At 34.4% G+C, this 16,870-nt stretch overlaps 1 protein-coding gene across 3 annotated transcripts; it reads left to right on the forward strand.

The window, feature by feature from the left end:
• Positions 1–15: 15 nt before the first annotated feature.
• Positions 16–14,720, forward strand: LOC122599837 (anaphase-promoting complex subunit 7). 3 transcript variants are annotated; one of them, XR_006323950.1, is made up of 19 exons: positions 16–202; positions 315–383; positions 1,422–1,472; positions 1,812–1,946; positions 2,042–2,104; positions 2,522–2,637; positions 3,094–3,178; positions 3,412–3,471; positions 4,070–4,115; positions 4,485–4,558; positions 5,057–5,107; positions 5,204–5,404; positions 11,429–11,473; positions 11,667–11,760; positions 12,198–12,343; positions 12,702–12,931; positions 13,220–13,251; positions 13,727–13,787; positions 13,932–13,960. XR_006323950.1 is itself a non-coding variant. In XM_043772425.1 (19 exons), exons 1-18 carry the CDS (start codon positions 134–136, stop codon positions 14,016–14,018), a joined length of 1,683 nt encoding a protein of 560 aa, XP_043628360.1. In that variant the 5' UTR covers positions 23–133; the 3' UTR covers positions 14,019–14,031; positions 14,330–14,720. The 3 variants fall into 3 exon arrangements, 2 of the variants coding, with proteins under 2 accessions (XP_043628360.1, XP_043628359.1); XM_043772425.1 differs by lacking the exon at positions 13,220–13,251 and adding an exon at positions 14,330–14,720 and having other exon boundaries at positions 23–202; positions 13,932–14,031; XM_043772424.1 differs by lacking the exon at positions 13,220–13,251 and adding an exon at positions 14,342–14,720 and having other exon boundaries at positions 24–202; positions 13,932–14,031.
• Positions 14,721–16,870: the final 2,150 nt, after the last annotated feature.

Here is a 16,870-nt window from a genome sequence, read left to right on the forward strand (position 1 = left end):
AAAAACAGGCCCAGAAAAACACACACACAGACACAGTCACAAGTCACATATAAAAAACAATAGGAAGAAAAAGATCGAATTTTTTTGTGTTTGAATCAAAGGCGAGGCGGGGGATTCAATTACAGACAAAATAATGGAAGTCCCAAAAGATCAAATGTCTACCCTTCTTGATTGCGGTCTCTATAATTCTGCTCAAATGCTCGTATACTTCTATCTCTCTCTTTACCCATATACAGATATATACATATTATATATATATATATACACACACTTGACCTAAAATTCATTTTTGATATGATGATTTGTATGACAAGGGCTGTTTTCTGGTATCTTCATCTTCTGTCAATAATGACAACTCTCCACATCTCAAGGCTGAATATCTGGTACTCATTTTTACTCCTTTTTTCTTTCTTTTTTTTTTCTAAAAAAAAAAATTCAATTTATAACTGAAACCCTTGTTTGGATTTGAAGTTTTGCTGTAAGAAATAATTGCTAGTTAGTTTCAAGTCGGTGGTCGTAAGGCGGGGTTTGTTTGTATGAATAAGTGCTGCAACAAGAATTAATCATGTTTTTTTGTTATTGTGTGTATTTAACTTGAAGTTCATTGCTATTTCTCATGTGTGTTATAAAATGTATAAGTTTTCGTGTCACTAGTTATAAGAGGTTAGATACATCGAAAACGTGAAAAATTAGAAGCTTGATAATCGAAAACGTAACAAGTTGGATATTGAAAAAAAAAAGAAAAAGGAAAAGGAAAACCTGATAAGTTGGATACCTTTTGGTGCAGTGAGCGCTTCTTTGTTTTTGACTTATCTAGAATGTCTGAAACGGAGCCAGAAATCTTGTTGAGTGGGTTTATGATTAAACTTATGAAGGCTTATGGATAAAATCAAGGGGTTCAAATACAATTTAATATCAAATTTACACCAAATTACACTAAAATTATGGAAAGTTTAAAGTTTTGTTCATTGGGTTCGACTACACCCGCTCAGGTGTTATGTAGATCGCCCATGACTTGCCAGGATGAGTTATGACGCTGGTTTCCCCACCAAGTCACTAGCTTTTTCATATTTGATTTTAACCAACATCATTTATGCCACATTCATACAAGACATATATCTGCGTATCAGTTTCTAAAAAAAGGGGGGCAAGGGGAACATGTCATATATTATCATTCAGACTGTTCATTCAGCACACAAAACAAACATCAGTCTCGTTTAGTCGATACTAACTATATCTCTGGACAAATATCAGTACCGTTTAGTAAATAAAACAAATATATTTTTAACATAATCATCATTGGTTTTTTGTCTTTAACATTGTTTTTTTGACATCTACAAACAGATGTTACTAATTTGTGCGGCGAATGCTGTTATAAAATCTTGATATTGACTATGTAAAATTGGATGGTTGTGTTTCAGGCTCTTCATGGTGATGCTTTGCTTCGTGATAAGGAGTACCGAAGAGCTATTGTAAGCTTCTTCACACATCATTTCGATTATGATAGTTTATCAACTGTTTACATCCAACAATGGAGTTATATACTTATATAACTGTTATGAGAGTTTATGTCTTACTCGAATTCACTTCAGTTTTTGCTAACATGTGCATCTTCTTATAAGATGATATGTGTAGAATATTGTGTTTTGATATCTGCTGTAATCCTTTTGGTCTATGTATTGATTGGAAATATATTTATAATTTTTGCAACATATTTGTTTGTTTCTTTGTGCACTTTTATGATTCAAATTAAAAGGTGTTACAATGATTCAATAATCACGTTTTTTTCTACTATCTGTCACTCTCTTTAGCATGCGTACAAGCAAGCGTTACAATATCACAAGATTGTTCCTAAAGTAAATGCAACTTTAAGAAGTTCATTATCTGCATCAAACAGATCTTCTTCCCCAAGCTCCTATAATGTCCCATCAATTAATGAAAACGAGGTAATATGATGTTTGTATCGCCCAATTGTCTTCATATTAATTCAGATGTATATATTAGTTCACTTATTTCAATTATTTTGGTGTTTGCATATCAGGTGAAGTTCAAAATTGCATCTTGTCACTGTGCCTTAAATGAGAGTAGAGCAGCTCTTGCCGAGGTTTTAAATTTGTTACTCGTCTTTAGGTTACTGTTAGCCACTTTTTTGTTATATATAGTTATGCATATTATCTTGTTAGTTTTCTGCCTTCAAAAGTATTGTAATTTATCAACACACTCTCTTATTTAATTTTATCAGTTCTGCTGGTACATTTGATTAATACGCTGAAAATGAATAGTAAAACGCAAACGTCACTCTTAGTGGAATCCCAAGGTTTATTTTTTAGGTATAAAATAACAGCTTTACATGTATGTGAATCCTGTAATCCAACCTCAAAAAAAAAAAAAGGATTGTTCATCAATAAACATCGTTGCCATTTGATTTTCAGCTATCCATGTTAAATTTTATATTTTTTACTAGTAATTGATACAAGACTGAATTGCGAGTTAGCTTTTTTTCTTCTTCATGGTTTTATAGATGGAGGGTATCCCGGGAAAAGCAAGAAACTTGCAGATGAATCTGTTGATGGGAAAGCTTTATCGATGTTCCAAACATACACGTCCTGCCATTGCCTGTTACAAAGAGTGCCTGAGGTCTGCTTATCATTGCTCATCAATTTCAAGATCATATTTATGGACAGCCAGTGCATTATCAGATATCAGATGTTGCAATCTTAACAAAATTATATGTTAAACTGGTCAATCTGAGTTCTGTATGATTTCCAAATTGTTAAACGGTAACACTTAGAACAATAAGCTCTGGAGAAATGGGCCAAATCAGTCAAAATTCACCAAAAATGTATTAATAATGTATACCCTCTCCAAAATTGTTCTCTTTAACAAGTGAGAAGTATATTGAAGTAATATAATCATTTTAATTGTATTTGACGCTAATTACTTATCAGAATATACAAAATTTTGGTCCAGCCTTTTAAAAAGAGTATTTTGGTTTAACAAAATTTGTTTTAAATTTACCAGTCTCGCCCGTTCTCTTTGTTTTAAAATTTATGAATTTATCAGCTCTTATGTCACATTGGCTTCCATTTGCAGACATTGCCCATATATCATTGAGGCTATTACATCCTTGGCTGAGTTAGGTGTTCAAGCAAAAGATATCTTTTCATTGCTTCCTCAGGTAAGTTGAAGTCACCTTCATGTTGATTCATATTCATGAACTAGATATTCTTTCTATTTTTTCTATTTTTCTAACTAAGATAAATATATTACTTAAATAGTCAGATTATGGAAACTGTGGGTTTCCATTGAAAGTGATAACCAATTACTTGTTAAATATATTTAATTAATATTGATTCCATATTCAAACAAATTGTAATCAATATTTTTGTTCTATAAATTCTGATGTTCCAGGCTCCCAGTAGAAATGGCAGGCCTCCTTTTGATCAGTTTGAGTCCAGCCGTTGGTTGCAAGTGAGTTTTTATCCTCTTTAATTTATCTACTCTCCAGTTTGTTTGGATACTCAGGAGCTAGTTTGGTAAACAGTTTATTCTGGTCTCTGTCTCCCTTGTTATCTTTTTTAAACACCATCTGCCTTGATATATGTTGAATGAACTTGATCACCAGATAAAACGTAATTTGCTGATAGTCTAGCACCATTATTGTTTTTATGATTTGGATCCACTGAAATCTATAATGTAGATCTTCATTTAGTAATTCACAAAATAAGCGCATGTTAATATGAGATATAGGTCTTCTAGCTGATTACAAATGAATTGTGTGAGTTTAAGCTAACGTGGCTTCCTATCACTATGAATAGGAAGTTCAGGATCAAATAGATAACAACTTTAGGGTTTGTACTCTGTAAGACTGAACTGCTAGGACAAAAAAAATAAATAAAATTTCAGACCAAAAGAAGTAATCAATGCTCATTAGGTTTACACACAAATTTTCGACGTAATAATATTGAGGTAGCAGTTGGTTAGCAGCTGATTACTCATAATCATGCTCTTACCAAAATGTTTTTTTTGTTACCTGGAAATACTGTAACTGCTTAATTATTTTCTGCAGCGCTATGTTGAGGCTCAATGTTGCATTGCATCAAATGATTATAAAGGTTGGTCAATATACTCAACAAGACTTTATTTTTGTTTCTTGATCATGGTAAAGGAGGCAAATAATTATCATTAGCAAATCAGTTGGCAACCTTTCTATTAATGGTTTCGTCTGACCATGCAACACCATTGGTGGCATAAATAAGTCAGTACTGATTTCTGTACTCTTTTAAAGCTTGTTAAGAATAATTGAAGAGACCTTAAAACCTCTACAAATAAAGGTATATAATGATTTAGTTAAAGACTACTTGACGGAACAAAACTCAACTGATATGATGACTTAGGTTATAATAAAATGGAATATATATCAGTGAACAATTAAGTGATCAATTATTAAGGTAAAGTTATTAACATCCTTTGCATTTCCTCAGGGGGACTGGAACTCTTCACGGAACTTCTTCAGCGTTTTCCTAACAATGTACACATATTACTTGAAATGGCGAAGGTCAGAAATACTTTTTATATTCTTGTCATTCATGTATATATAAGTTTGATAAAATTAGGTATTCGGTATTCATTTTTTTCTGGGTGATAGTCAACAAATCTAATTTATGATTGTTGGTTTTTAGTCAAAATAAAGAATAACTTATAACTAGCCAATGAAATAAAGTTATGTCAGAATTTGTAGGGATTCGATAAATGAGATAAGTTTCTAAAAACTTTTTTCTATATCATCAAGCTGCCCTCACTTTCCAATTCATAATTAATGTTTTCTTAGTACTTCTGTTTTCACCTTCCAAATCACTACTGCTTTTCTAAAATACTACAGTATTATTAGATAGGTTATCAATGTTCTATTAATTACATATTTGTATTGTTTTTTATTGGAACACACTATTTGTTGACCAAATCCGAACATCATGGTCTTAACAAATGATCCCAAATAATCTTGTTGAAAACAATTAAATTTAGTTTTAATTGATTCCTTTATTCGATATTTAAGGTGGAAGCAATTATCGGAAAGAATGACGAAGCCATCATGAAGTTTGAGAAGGTATACCACTTCTATTATAGTAGTTTATATATTGACCCAGTTATCTGACTTCTTGAAAGTTGAAGCAAGTACTCAATTTTAGTTTTAATTCAACAGGTTCAGTCGATTGATCCTTACGTGGTCACCTATATGGATGAGTATGCTATGCTTTTAAAGCTAAAATCTGATCCACTAAAGTTAAACAAGTTAGTGCATGATTTGCTGAGCATTGATCCAGCCAGGCCTGAAGTGTTTGTGGCATTGTCTGTTTTGTGGGAAAGGAAAGATGACAGGGCTGCTCTAACTCATGCAGAAAAAGTAAGGTTTTTGTTAGACGTGGCAATTTTGAACCCGTTACTTATGATTGGGTTGATTCTGGGTGTTTTATCTCTAGTGGACCAGATGGGTATAAATGAATAAAGGGAAGCAGGTCAAATGGGGGTTAAAAAGCCGCCTAAAGTATACTTTTAATGGGTGAATTCTTCTATATTATTTTATTGAATAGTTTATATCTATATCTATACTATTATATAAAGCATCAACCCCTCCCCCTTTTCTCAACTTAAAACTTTGAACTACCAAAAATACCCCTCTCTATATTCATTAATTTTAACATCTCTACATAATATACTTATAAATAATTTACAACATAAGCCCTCAACCTTTAAAATAATACACTACCACCTTTAACATCAATTACTTTAACATGACCCCCCCACCCCCCCGACGCGCGCGCCACCACCATTGCTTTCGACACCAGCGTTGCATTGCGCGGTCATATGACTCGTTATTATTAATCAAATAACATGATTTTTGCAATTATATTTAGCACACTAGTTATTTTTGAAAAATTATGATAAGAACTTAAGCGGTAATTTTATTATTGATATAAAGATGGAGCAAGAATTACAAAAGTCGGCTGCTTTCGAGAGGCAACCTTCTCTCCGTAACAATAGTTTCCAGAATAATTCCAATACCCCCTCTCACCTATTACGGTCCTATCTATTAATATCCCTAACTTATTCAACAAGAAATAATAATAAAAAGTAATTAAGGAAACAATGAAATTTCCCAGCACCACACTTATTCATTAATTGCTAGAAACCCCCTTGACTTGTTTATGGCGCCTCTTGTAAATTATTTCATAATGTTTAGCTGGAATATGATTCGTATCAATACCCGCCTCCCAAAGAACCACCTTGTCCTCAAGGTGGAAATCTGGAAACCGACACTTAATGTCATCCATTGGTTCCCAAGAAGCATCATGTTCAGGTAAGTTATACCAACGAATCAATACCTCCTTGTTGTCACCTTTAATGCCCGTTTTTCTAACCCCAAGAACCTGTGCTGGTTGAAGCGTTACTACAGTATCAACGGTAAATCCATTAGGCAAATCATTGATTTTCATGTTGCTCCCAATCACCTTCTTTAATTGTGAAACATGAAAAACAGGATGGATTGTTGCGTCAGAAGGTAATCTAAGCTTATAGGCTACCTTTCCAACCTGTTCCAGCACTTCATACGGTCTAAAATACCTTGGAGCTAGCTTTTCATTACTACGACGAGTCACCGAATGTTTACGATAACGGCGTAATTTCAGAAAAACCTTGTCACCAACTTGAAACTGGACATCCCTTCTGTGAATATCAGCCTTTTTCTTCATAGTATTTTGAGCCTTAGATAGTTGATCTTTTAATTCCTCCAAAACCTGATATCTTTCTTCCAGATAACGATCCACTCCATAGATAGGTGTAGGCTGACTACCATAACGAACCAAACGAGGTGGGTCACGACCATAAAGAATCTTGAAAGGGGTCATGTTTGCTGAAGAATGAAATGATGTGTTATACCAATACTCTGCCCATGATAACCATTTAGACCATTGTTTTGGTTTCTCAAAAGTAAAACACCTCAAGTAAGTCTCGATGCTTCTATTAACAACTTCTGTTTGACCATCTGTTTGCGGATGGTAAGCGGTACTATACTTGAGATTAGTCCCTTGTAAACGAAATAATTCTTTCCAGAAATTACTTAGAAATATTTTATGTCGGTCTGAAACGATAGATATAGGGATCCTGTGTAAACGGACTATTTCCTTTAAAAATGCAGCAGCTACTATAGTAGCTGTATACGGGTGTCGTAGTGGAATAAAATGGCTCTATTTACTCAACCGATCGACCACTACTAATATAGTAGTAAATCCATCAGATTTTGGCAACCCCTCGATAAAATCCATAGAAACTTCATCCCACACCTTGTCTTGTCTGGTAATTCCAATGGTTGTAATAACCCACCAGGAACCATGTTGGAATATTTGTTTTGTTGACATACCTCACATTCAGAAACAAATTTTATCACGTCTTTCTTCATTCCAATCCAATATAATTCTGCAGCCATACGTTTGTAGGTTTTTAGTGCTCCTGCATGACCACCAATAACTCCGCTATGAAACTCATTAAAGAGACGTGGTATCCATCTTGATGTTCTTGGTAGCACAGGTCGATTTTTGTAAAACAGCCTATTATCAACAATGGTATACTCACCATCATTCACTTTTCCACTAACAATGTCCTCTTTGATTGAATTCAACTCAGAATCTTTCAACAAATCATCACCCTTTTGCTTCCCAATTAACAAACCTGGATACTGACATAACAAAACAATGTTCTGCAATATCTTCTCGTCTTGATAATGCATCAGCAGCCTTGTTTTCAATGCCAGGCTTATATTGAATATCAAAATCATAGCCCAACAACTTAGTAAGCCACTTTTGATGCTCCTCAGCTACAAGTCGTTGTCCCAATAGATATTTTAAGCTTCTTTGATCTGTACGTACAATGAAGTGTCTTCCAAGCAAATATGGTCGCCATTTTTGGATTGCTAACACAATTGCCATAAGCTCTCTTTCATATACTGATTTCATTCTAGCTCGAGATCCCAAAACTTGGTTGTAATAAGCAATTGGTCTTCCCTCTTGCATCAATACTGCTCCAATGCCATAACCAGATGCATCTGTTTCCACGACAAATTATTTGTTAAAATCTGGTAAAGCCAAAACTGGTACACTAGCCATTGCCAACTTCAAAGCCTGAAATGCATTGGTTGCGTCTTCATCCCAACTAAAATTATCTTTTTTCGGTTTTTTAGTTAATGCTAAGGCGATTTTACCATAACCTTCTACAAATTTTCGATAATTCCATGTCAACCCTAAGAAACCCCTCAATTCCTTTAAATTTTTTGGAAGTGGCCACTCCAACATAGCTGAAATTTTGGAGGGATCTGCTGATACACCATCACTTGACACCACATGACCTAAATATTCAATTCTATGTTGAGCAAAAGCACACTTCTTTTTATTGGCATATAACTGATGCTCTCTTAAGCACGAAAAAATGATGATCAGGTGTTTCTTGTGCTCTTCCAGTGTCTTACTATAAACAAGAATATCGTCGAAAAATACTAAAACAAATTTGCGTAAGTAAGGACGGAATACCTTATTCATAAGAGACTGGAAAGTAGCCGGAGCATTAGTCAAACCGAATTGCATAACCAAAAATTCATAATGCCCTTCATGAGTTTGCTGTCTTAGGAACATCATCCTTCTTCATTCGGATTTGATGATAACCCGACTTCAGATCAAGCTTCGAAAACATAGTTGCTCCATGTAACTCATCTAGTAATTCATCAATGACTGGAATTGGAAACTTGTCTAGAATAGTAGCTTTATTCAAAGCTTGATAGTCTACACAAAAATGCCAACTACCATCTTTTTTTTTTAACTAGTAACACTGGACTAGAAAAAGGACTTGAGCTAGGTTGTATAATACCAGCTTGAAGCATTTCTTTCACCAGCTTCTCAATCTCACTTTTTTGGGCATAAAGGTACCGATAAGGACGTACACTTATTGGTTCAGTATCTTGTTTAAGTACAATTGAATGTTCATGATTTCGCTCAGGAGGTAGCCTATTTGGCATGTGAAAATCATCAAAATCAGCTAACAAACTTTGAATGACATTCATAGGATATTGCGTAGTCGGGTTTTCCTTTTCCATCTGCTTCAACTCAACAAAATATCCGTTCTTTACATGTTGTAAAGAACGTATTATCGACTTAAGTGAAACCAAACTACGACACAAACTCGGGTCCCCTTTTAGGAAAACACGTCTGTCGCCCTCATAGAATTCCATGGTTAACTCCTTCCAGTTAACTGTCATCTCCTCTAATGTTGCTAACCACTTCATTCCAAGGATTACATCAGTACTACCCAATTCTAATGGTAAAAAGTCATCTACAACTTGTATATCTGGTAAAGCGATAGGGACTCTTTTGCAAATTCCCTGACTTCTTTCTATAATTCCATTGCCCATTTTTACCCCCACTAAATTACTTCCCAACAAAACTAACCCAATCTTGTCCACCAACTCCCACGAAACAAAATTATGTGTTGCCCCATTATCAATTAGTACCACCATATCTAATCCACCTATGATTCCACGTATTTTCATTGTGTGAGGAGATGTTAATCCACTTGATGAATTTAAACATACCTCCATCGAGTCGAGATGTTCATGTAAACTGTCATGTTCTAAAGTCTCATCTTCCCCCGACTCATCTGGTTCCACCTATAATACTTGCAAGGCTTTGCTTTTACACTGATGTGCTGGTCCATACTTTTCATCACACTTAAAACATTGCCCTTTAGATCGTTTTTCCGCCATCTCAGATTCTGTTAATCTTTTAAACTGACCTGGTCGCATTGTTGATACAGTTCCTCCTTTCCGATCGGTTGTGGGGGTGGATAAAAAAGTTCGGGTTGAACCTGATCCAATATTACGGTTAGCAAAATTTGTTGTCGACCCAGTTGGGTGATAGGAACCCCCTCCTTGCAAAGAACTTCCAAACAACCTGTTTTCGTCAATTGAAATAGACAGTTTCATAGCATGAGTTAGCCCCTCAGGTTGCAAAACACGAACAGCAGAGCGGAGATCAGGTTTAAGGCCCTTGATAAAGGTTCCTTCCAGGACTGGTTCTGGAACTCCCACTAACTGACCCGCTAGTTTTTCAAACAATGCAACGTATTCCCGAGCCGATCCAACTTGAGTGATAGCCAAAAATTGCTCATACAAACTTCCTTATTGAGATTGTTGGAATCTGTCTGATAACCTTCTTTTAAAGTCCTACCATGATCTAAATGGGGCTCTTCTATCACTCCAGCGGTACCAGGAAAGAGCCTAGCCTGCCCTTCTAAACATATCTCGGTAGCCCTCAGTTGATCAATACCGCCAATTCCTTGTATATGAAAAAATCGTTCCATACAGTAAATCCAACCATAAGCATCACCCCCCTCAAAAATAGGCATCTTCAACTTCTTCAATCTAAAGTCAGCTCCAGCCGAATTCCATCCGGTGTCTGTCCTATGAAATTCCCCATTGGCAAATCCAGTTCCAGAATCAAATCCTTCTGTTTTCTTATTCTTTTCACCACTAGTTTCAGTTTGAAACGAAGAGTAAGGATATCCATACTCATCTGTTGGAGGCGCAGTTGGTGTTACCTTGGATTTTTCTGAAGACTGTAAAGGAGAATTGTTTATTGTCGCAGTTAGATGAGTTTTCAGAAATTCCAGTAACTCGGCATGTTTTTGGTTCAATTCTAAACGTAGTGCTGCAACATCAGACTCCAAGGCACCGAAACGTCCATCTGCTGCTGCTCCTGTTTCTTCCTTCTTTGTCATTATTCAGTTTTTTTCCCCCGATGAACAGTACCTCGTGAATAGTGCCGATGAACAAGTTTTTTTTTTTTTTTTTGTCTATGTGTGTATATGGATAAATAGGCCCAAAAAAGTGCTCTGATACCAATTGATAAGAACTTAAGCGGTAATTTTATTATTGATATAAAGATGGAGCAAGAATTACAAAAGTTGAAGGCAACTTTCTCTCCGTAACAATAGTTTCCAGAATAATTCCAATACCCCCTCTCACCTATTACGGTCCTATTTATTAATATCCCTAACTTATTCAACAAGAAATAATAATAAAAAGTAATTAAATGTAATTAAGGAAACAATGAAATTTCCCAGCACCACACTTATTCATTAATTGCTAGAAACCCCCTTGACTTGTTTATGGCGCCTCTTGTAAATTATTCCATAATCTTTAGCTGGAATCTGATTCATATCAAATTAAAATCTGCTCAAAACAACCCAGTGCGAAGGCTAGTCTCACATTTGAACTGAACCTGTTGCCCAGTTACCTGCTCGTCCATTTTGCCAAATTTAAATTTCACTAACTGGTCAGCACTTGACTTTTTTTTTAATGCTAATTTTCTTTATTCCGTGTTACCAGAGCATCCGGATTGATGATAGACATATAACTGGATACATAGTGAAGGTACTGCTTAAACTGCCATATTAGATTCAATCTGTTTGCAAGAAGTATAAACATGTAATCCTCAGGGTATTATTAGATCTATTTGATTGTAGGCAGAGCTAAACAAAGTTACAACTTTAGTAGTTGGTTTTGTTATTATATATTTGTATCTATGCCAAAATATACGGGATAACTGATGTTTCCTAGCTTTTAGGGCAACTTGTTTCTCTCAATGAATCAACCGGAATTAGCTGTGGCCGCCTTCAGGTCTGCTCAAGAGTTGAGACCTGATCTACGTTCCTACCAAGGTGCATTCGCATTAGAAACTCATAATGTTGTTTGTCATGCATATTTATGTATGTGCATGTATGTATTTATGCATTCATGGTATGTATGTGTGTCTATGATGTAACACCAAATAAAAAATTGATATGTGTTGTCAGAAGAATGTTCAATCTGCAGTGCTTGTTATAAAAATTCCTGCAGTTATATCTTTGGAACAAAAACGTGTAGAGTTTACAACACTACCAAGTTTTAAGAAATCAATTACCAATAATATTTGATGCGAAAGTAATTTTCTTGGAACAAAGCAATTTTTAAATTGGAGTTGGCAATTACTCTGATCGACTTCCTAAAGTATAAAGAGGAAATCTTTTATCAAATGTATGCAAATTTGTTGTCTTCTTTCTAGAGGAAATTGTTCATAAAATCTGTTATGATTGTGAACACACTTCTCTTTGTTTAGGATTGGTTCGATCCTATTTGGCACTTTCAAAGTTGAAAGAGGCATTATATGCTGCAAGGGAGGCAATGAAGGCCATGCCTCAATCTGCAAAGGCTCTAAAACTTGTTGGTGATGTATATGCTAGTAACCCTAGTAGTAGAGAAAAGGTATTTTGTCCATACTTTTAATAAATATATAATGAGTTAGTTTTGATTACAAATTAATATTACTACGACAACTATCTGTTTCATGAATAGAAAACTACTTCATATATTAGAGGTTATATGCATTACAAAGGAGGTTTTCAACTTATTTGACCTGTTTGTGTTTAATCTTCATTTTAATCCACTGACCAATTAATAATATACGTAACACAAATTAACCCATCATAGGTAAGCCGAAATCGCCACCTCTAAATTAAACAAATTTTAGGATAGAATTTCGTCCCTTAGACTCACTAAAGTCAAATGAGAACTTTTAGAAAATCTGGGTAGAGAAAATGATGAGACTTAAATAATGAAACAGGCTAAGAAGTTCTACGAGTCTGCTCTAAGGCTGGAACCTGGTTACCTTGGAGCCGCATTAGCATTGGCAGAGTTACACATAATGGAAGGTCGGAACTACGAAGCAGTAACTCTTCTCGAGCGTTACCTTAAAGACTGGGCTGATGACTCACTTCATGTGAAGCTGGCCCAGGTATTTGCAGCTACAAATATGATGCAAGATTCACTCCTTCATTATCAAGCTGCTTTAAGGTATACCAAATTCATTCTTTTCTTGAGTGAGTGAGATTATATATATATATATATTATAATATTATATAGATAGGGTATGCATCCATTTTTGTTTTGTGATCCATCTTGGATGCATATTTATCAAAATGATTGCATAAATTAAAAAAGGTGATTTACTCAGTTTTGATGGATCATTGTGTCGTTAAACACTTAAATAATAAGAATTAGTTATACACTATGTTAGTTTTATGGACTTATAATGCATCAAAATGAAGTTTTTGAGTGTTCTTATGATGTTCTCACTTTCAGGGTATTCTCACTGGAAAGCCACCTTATACAATGTATGTATATTTGTGTGTATGCGTGTGTGTGTGGTTGCAATATAGGCAATTCACAATGGGTCAAAATGTGTCGAGTTAGGTTGAACCATAGCACTTACTATCCAAAATCTAAATACAGTCTAGTTTGTGTTAAATGTGAATTCTAAAATTAATAGTCTACTTTTTTGAACAAAGCGATTTAGAAGGTTGTATGCATTAACAATATACTTAGGGTGAGTTTTGGCCCAATTGAATTGTTTCATTTTTACAAACTTCTTTAAAGTTTACCCATTTCACATGCTAGATTTGAAACATAATTTTAGATGACATCTAATTCCAAGTAAATGGATCAAAATTGCTACCTGTGATATATAAGCATTTCAGCTGGAATGCAGGTCGTTAAGCTAATTTACTTCCGTAAAAGTTCAAAATTATTAATGTTATGCACAAAGAAAAGAAAGTGCTAGTATGGTGCTGTAATATAATTTGATTTCAGGATTAATCCCCTAAATGAGGCAGCAAAGAAAGGATTGGAACGATTAGAGAAGTTGATGAAGGTGTGTAATCTGTTTTACTGGTTATATGGTTCAGAATTACACTTGATACTGTCTCATTTTGAGAGAAAAAACGTGACAAAAATAAAGCCAATGATTTGAAAAAGATAGCATGAAGGGACAATTAACATCTATATGTTTGTTTAGGGAGTCGATCCCGATGCCCCTGAAGAAGAGGATGATAATGATGGTGAGGATGCTGATGGTGACGCTGAAGATGCGGATGTTTTATGATGGATTTTTAAAGGTAATTTGCTTTATATTTAGATGAATCTTTGACAGAAAGAGATCAAGAAAGGGGAACTGGGTGGGTGAATTTAAGCATTTGAAAATACTTGTCTCTTAAGTCCTGTTTCCATTTACGTCCAAGGTTTGAAGTAAATCTGTTTAGGATATAACACAACCACCAAAACTGACTTATTATAGGCAAATGAGTCGAAGTCTCCACCTATAATAAACACTGAAAGATTACACGTCTACTTGTGTGTTACTTATCGTGGAAAAGATTCTAGTCTCCACCTATAACGAATGGTGTTTGTCGCAAGTGTCTCTTTCAGGATCAAAGTAGTGATATCTCTCATACTCCTTTGTCTGCGCATATCTCCGGCTATTTTTTTATGAGAAGTTCAAACACACGAGATCAAGCTGGTACTATTGATCAAACTTTGGGTATACCTGTGATCCTCCAGATTTTGTATATCCTATCTGCACATAAAGATTGAGAGATATTCAATAAGAGTTTGAATACAGGGTCTCCTTTTGGCCCTATAACCGGCTAAAAAATTATTGTATAAACATGTGATGTTGAACAATTGTAGTCCTATAAAGTAAATCAACTTGATTGTAAGTTAGATCTCTTATGTATGCATGTTCGTTGGTTCTTATTGTGGCTGTATAATCAAAAACATGAAATTCATTTAGACTCCTTTAGTTTTCTATTTGAACTGTTTGTTTCACTACTTGAACAAGGTTATGTTTTCTTTGTTATTATTTGGCAGTACATATGTGAAAGTACACATGAGATAACATATATGCAACCCATCTATCACATGTGAAAATTTCACATTGCCTTCTAAAGTAAAAATAAAAGAAAGTAGGGATGAGATTGGGTCGAAGACCGGAACGGTAAAAGACCGAAACCCGGAAATCGCCAAAATCTGAAACCAAGGACCGACCCGTTTAGTAATCGGTCTGGTTTGGTCGAGACCGGGTTATACTGGTTTGGTCCCGGGTTTTTTTCATTGGGCCCAAACTTCTTTGTATTTTTATAGTCGTCTTTCCATATTGGGCTTAGATAGACCCTTGATGGCTTGATGGGCCATGACTTGGGGTTGGTACGATGGCTCGTGAATGATGAAGCAATAGTATATAAAGTCAGCAAACAAAAGGAATATTGAACACTGAAACATAATATCGAATGTACATGGGCTGTTGTTTTGGCTCATGGAGTAGCAGAAAACAGAATAAAACAAGCAAAATTTTATGAACTAGCAAAGTGTTAAGCAACATTCCATTTAAAGTGCATGTTCAATTTATTCATCAAAGCCCAAAACAAACAAACCAACCCATAAAATATACACACTTGAGGGTTTAGTTGTTACGCATTAAGTTGAATTCCTTATGTTTTTTAATAAGTTTTCAAAATCATTATGTGATTTTTAGTTCTTGAGCAAAATCTCTGTTATAAATAAAAGAGAAATGTTTTCATAAAGTATTTTTTTTAAAAAATTGACATGACAAACTAGAAATATTTTATACACCTTAGTTTTTTAAAAAATGATGTCATATTACAAAATTATTTCTTTTTAATTTAACAATTTATTTTTAATTTCCTTTCCAATCATACCATTCAATTTTTATGTATTATTTTGTATTATATATTTTTGACTCACATCATCACCATATCCTTTTATTAGTAATTGCACATTGCTTCTTAATATTGTCGACTTTTTGAGTTTTTATAAACCACTTTTATATGTGTATTAATCCATGTACTCAAAACTTTCAAATATACAATATATATTAACATCAAAGTTTACCCATTACAAATATTCTTATCTTATATTTATAATAAATATATGTTTTTAACTGTCCGGATTGAATTCGGGTTGACTAGCTAGTATGTTAGAAAATTAAAATATGACGGTATTTCTTAGGTGTCACCGGCGGCAGCTTCCAACACAACCAGCCTCCTTTGTTGGTTCCCTGCCTTCACTTGATCTTCACTTACATAAACTGGACATATTAGGACGTGTTGTTCAACCAGTTTCAAATCATTTCTTTTTGAAGTCATTACACCCATTGCAATCATGAAAGAGTGAATTTGCTAACCGGCGGACTCTCTTGCTTAAAGGGGTGCTCATTTTTTGATATTGATTGGTTAGCTAGGTTTATTAGGGTTTGTAATGAGTAGTGAGTAGTAACCTTCAATTGGGCCGCTGCTTGGTTTTATAGAAGAGAAAGTCGGTCTCTTACAAAAAGTATGAGAGAAAATTCTATATTTGTCCCTAACATATATGCGTGAGGCAACTCTTTAATTATATATGTCTTTGTATAAATATTACATTTTTATGAAAGACAAAAGTATAAATCAAGTAATGACCATTTGTTTTTGCTTTCTTTATTTCAGAAGTGTGAATTAGATACGTTATTTTAATCAGGTCGTCACTTGTAAAATTTAAACTTATCAATAAAACTTCCTTATCAAGAATATTTTACTTATATCAATATTGAACACAAATCTTCGAAGTTTTTATAGTTCATTCAATGAAGCAACTAGTAAATGATTTCATAAATACTCTTTTTAGTAATAAGGGTTGTCACGGTGGTATATCCATGTTACTTTAACTTGACTAGCATATACTTCATAACATTGCCAATTTAGATACTTTATCCATTCCTTTTCTTTTTCTTAACGTCGTTTAAAATTATCTCTAATATATCTCTCATATCTAATATATCTTTAAATTTGTTTTTTGAATGACAAAATTTTTATACACTAATCCTCAACGCCTAATTGACCTCTTGGGAAGCAAAATTATTGTATGTACATTAAAGTGTCTCAAGTAAAACTCGAACCAAAATAT

This window comes from Erigeron canadensis, chromosome 5, assembly GCF_010389155.1.
Source record: "Erigeron canadensis isolate Cc75 chromosome 5, C_canadensis_v1, whole genome shotgun sequence".
Taxonomy (NCBI): domain Eukaryota; kingdom Viridiplantae; phylum Streptophyta; class Magnoliopsida; order Asterales; family Asteraceae; genus Erigeron; species Erigeron canadensis.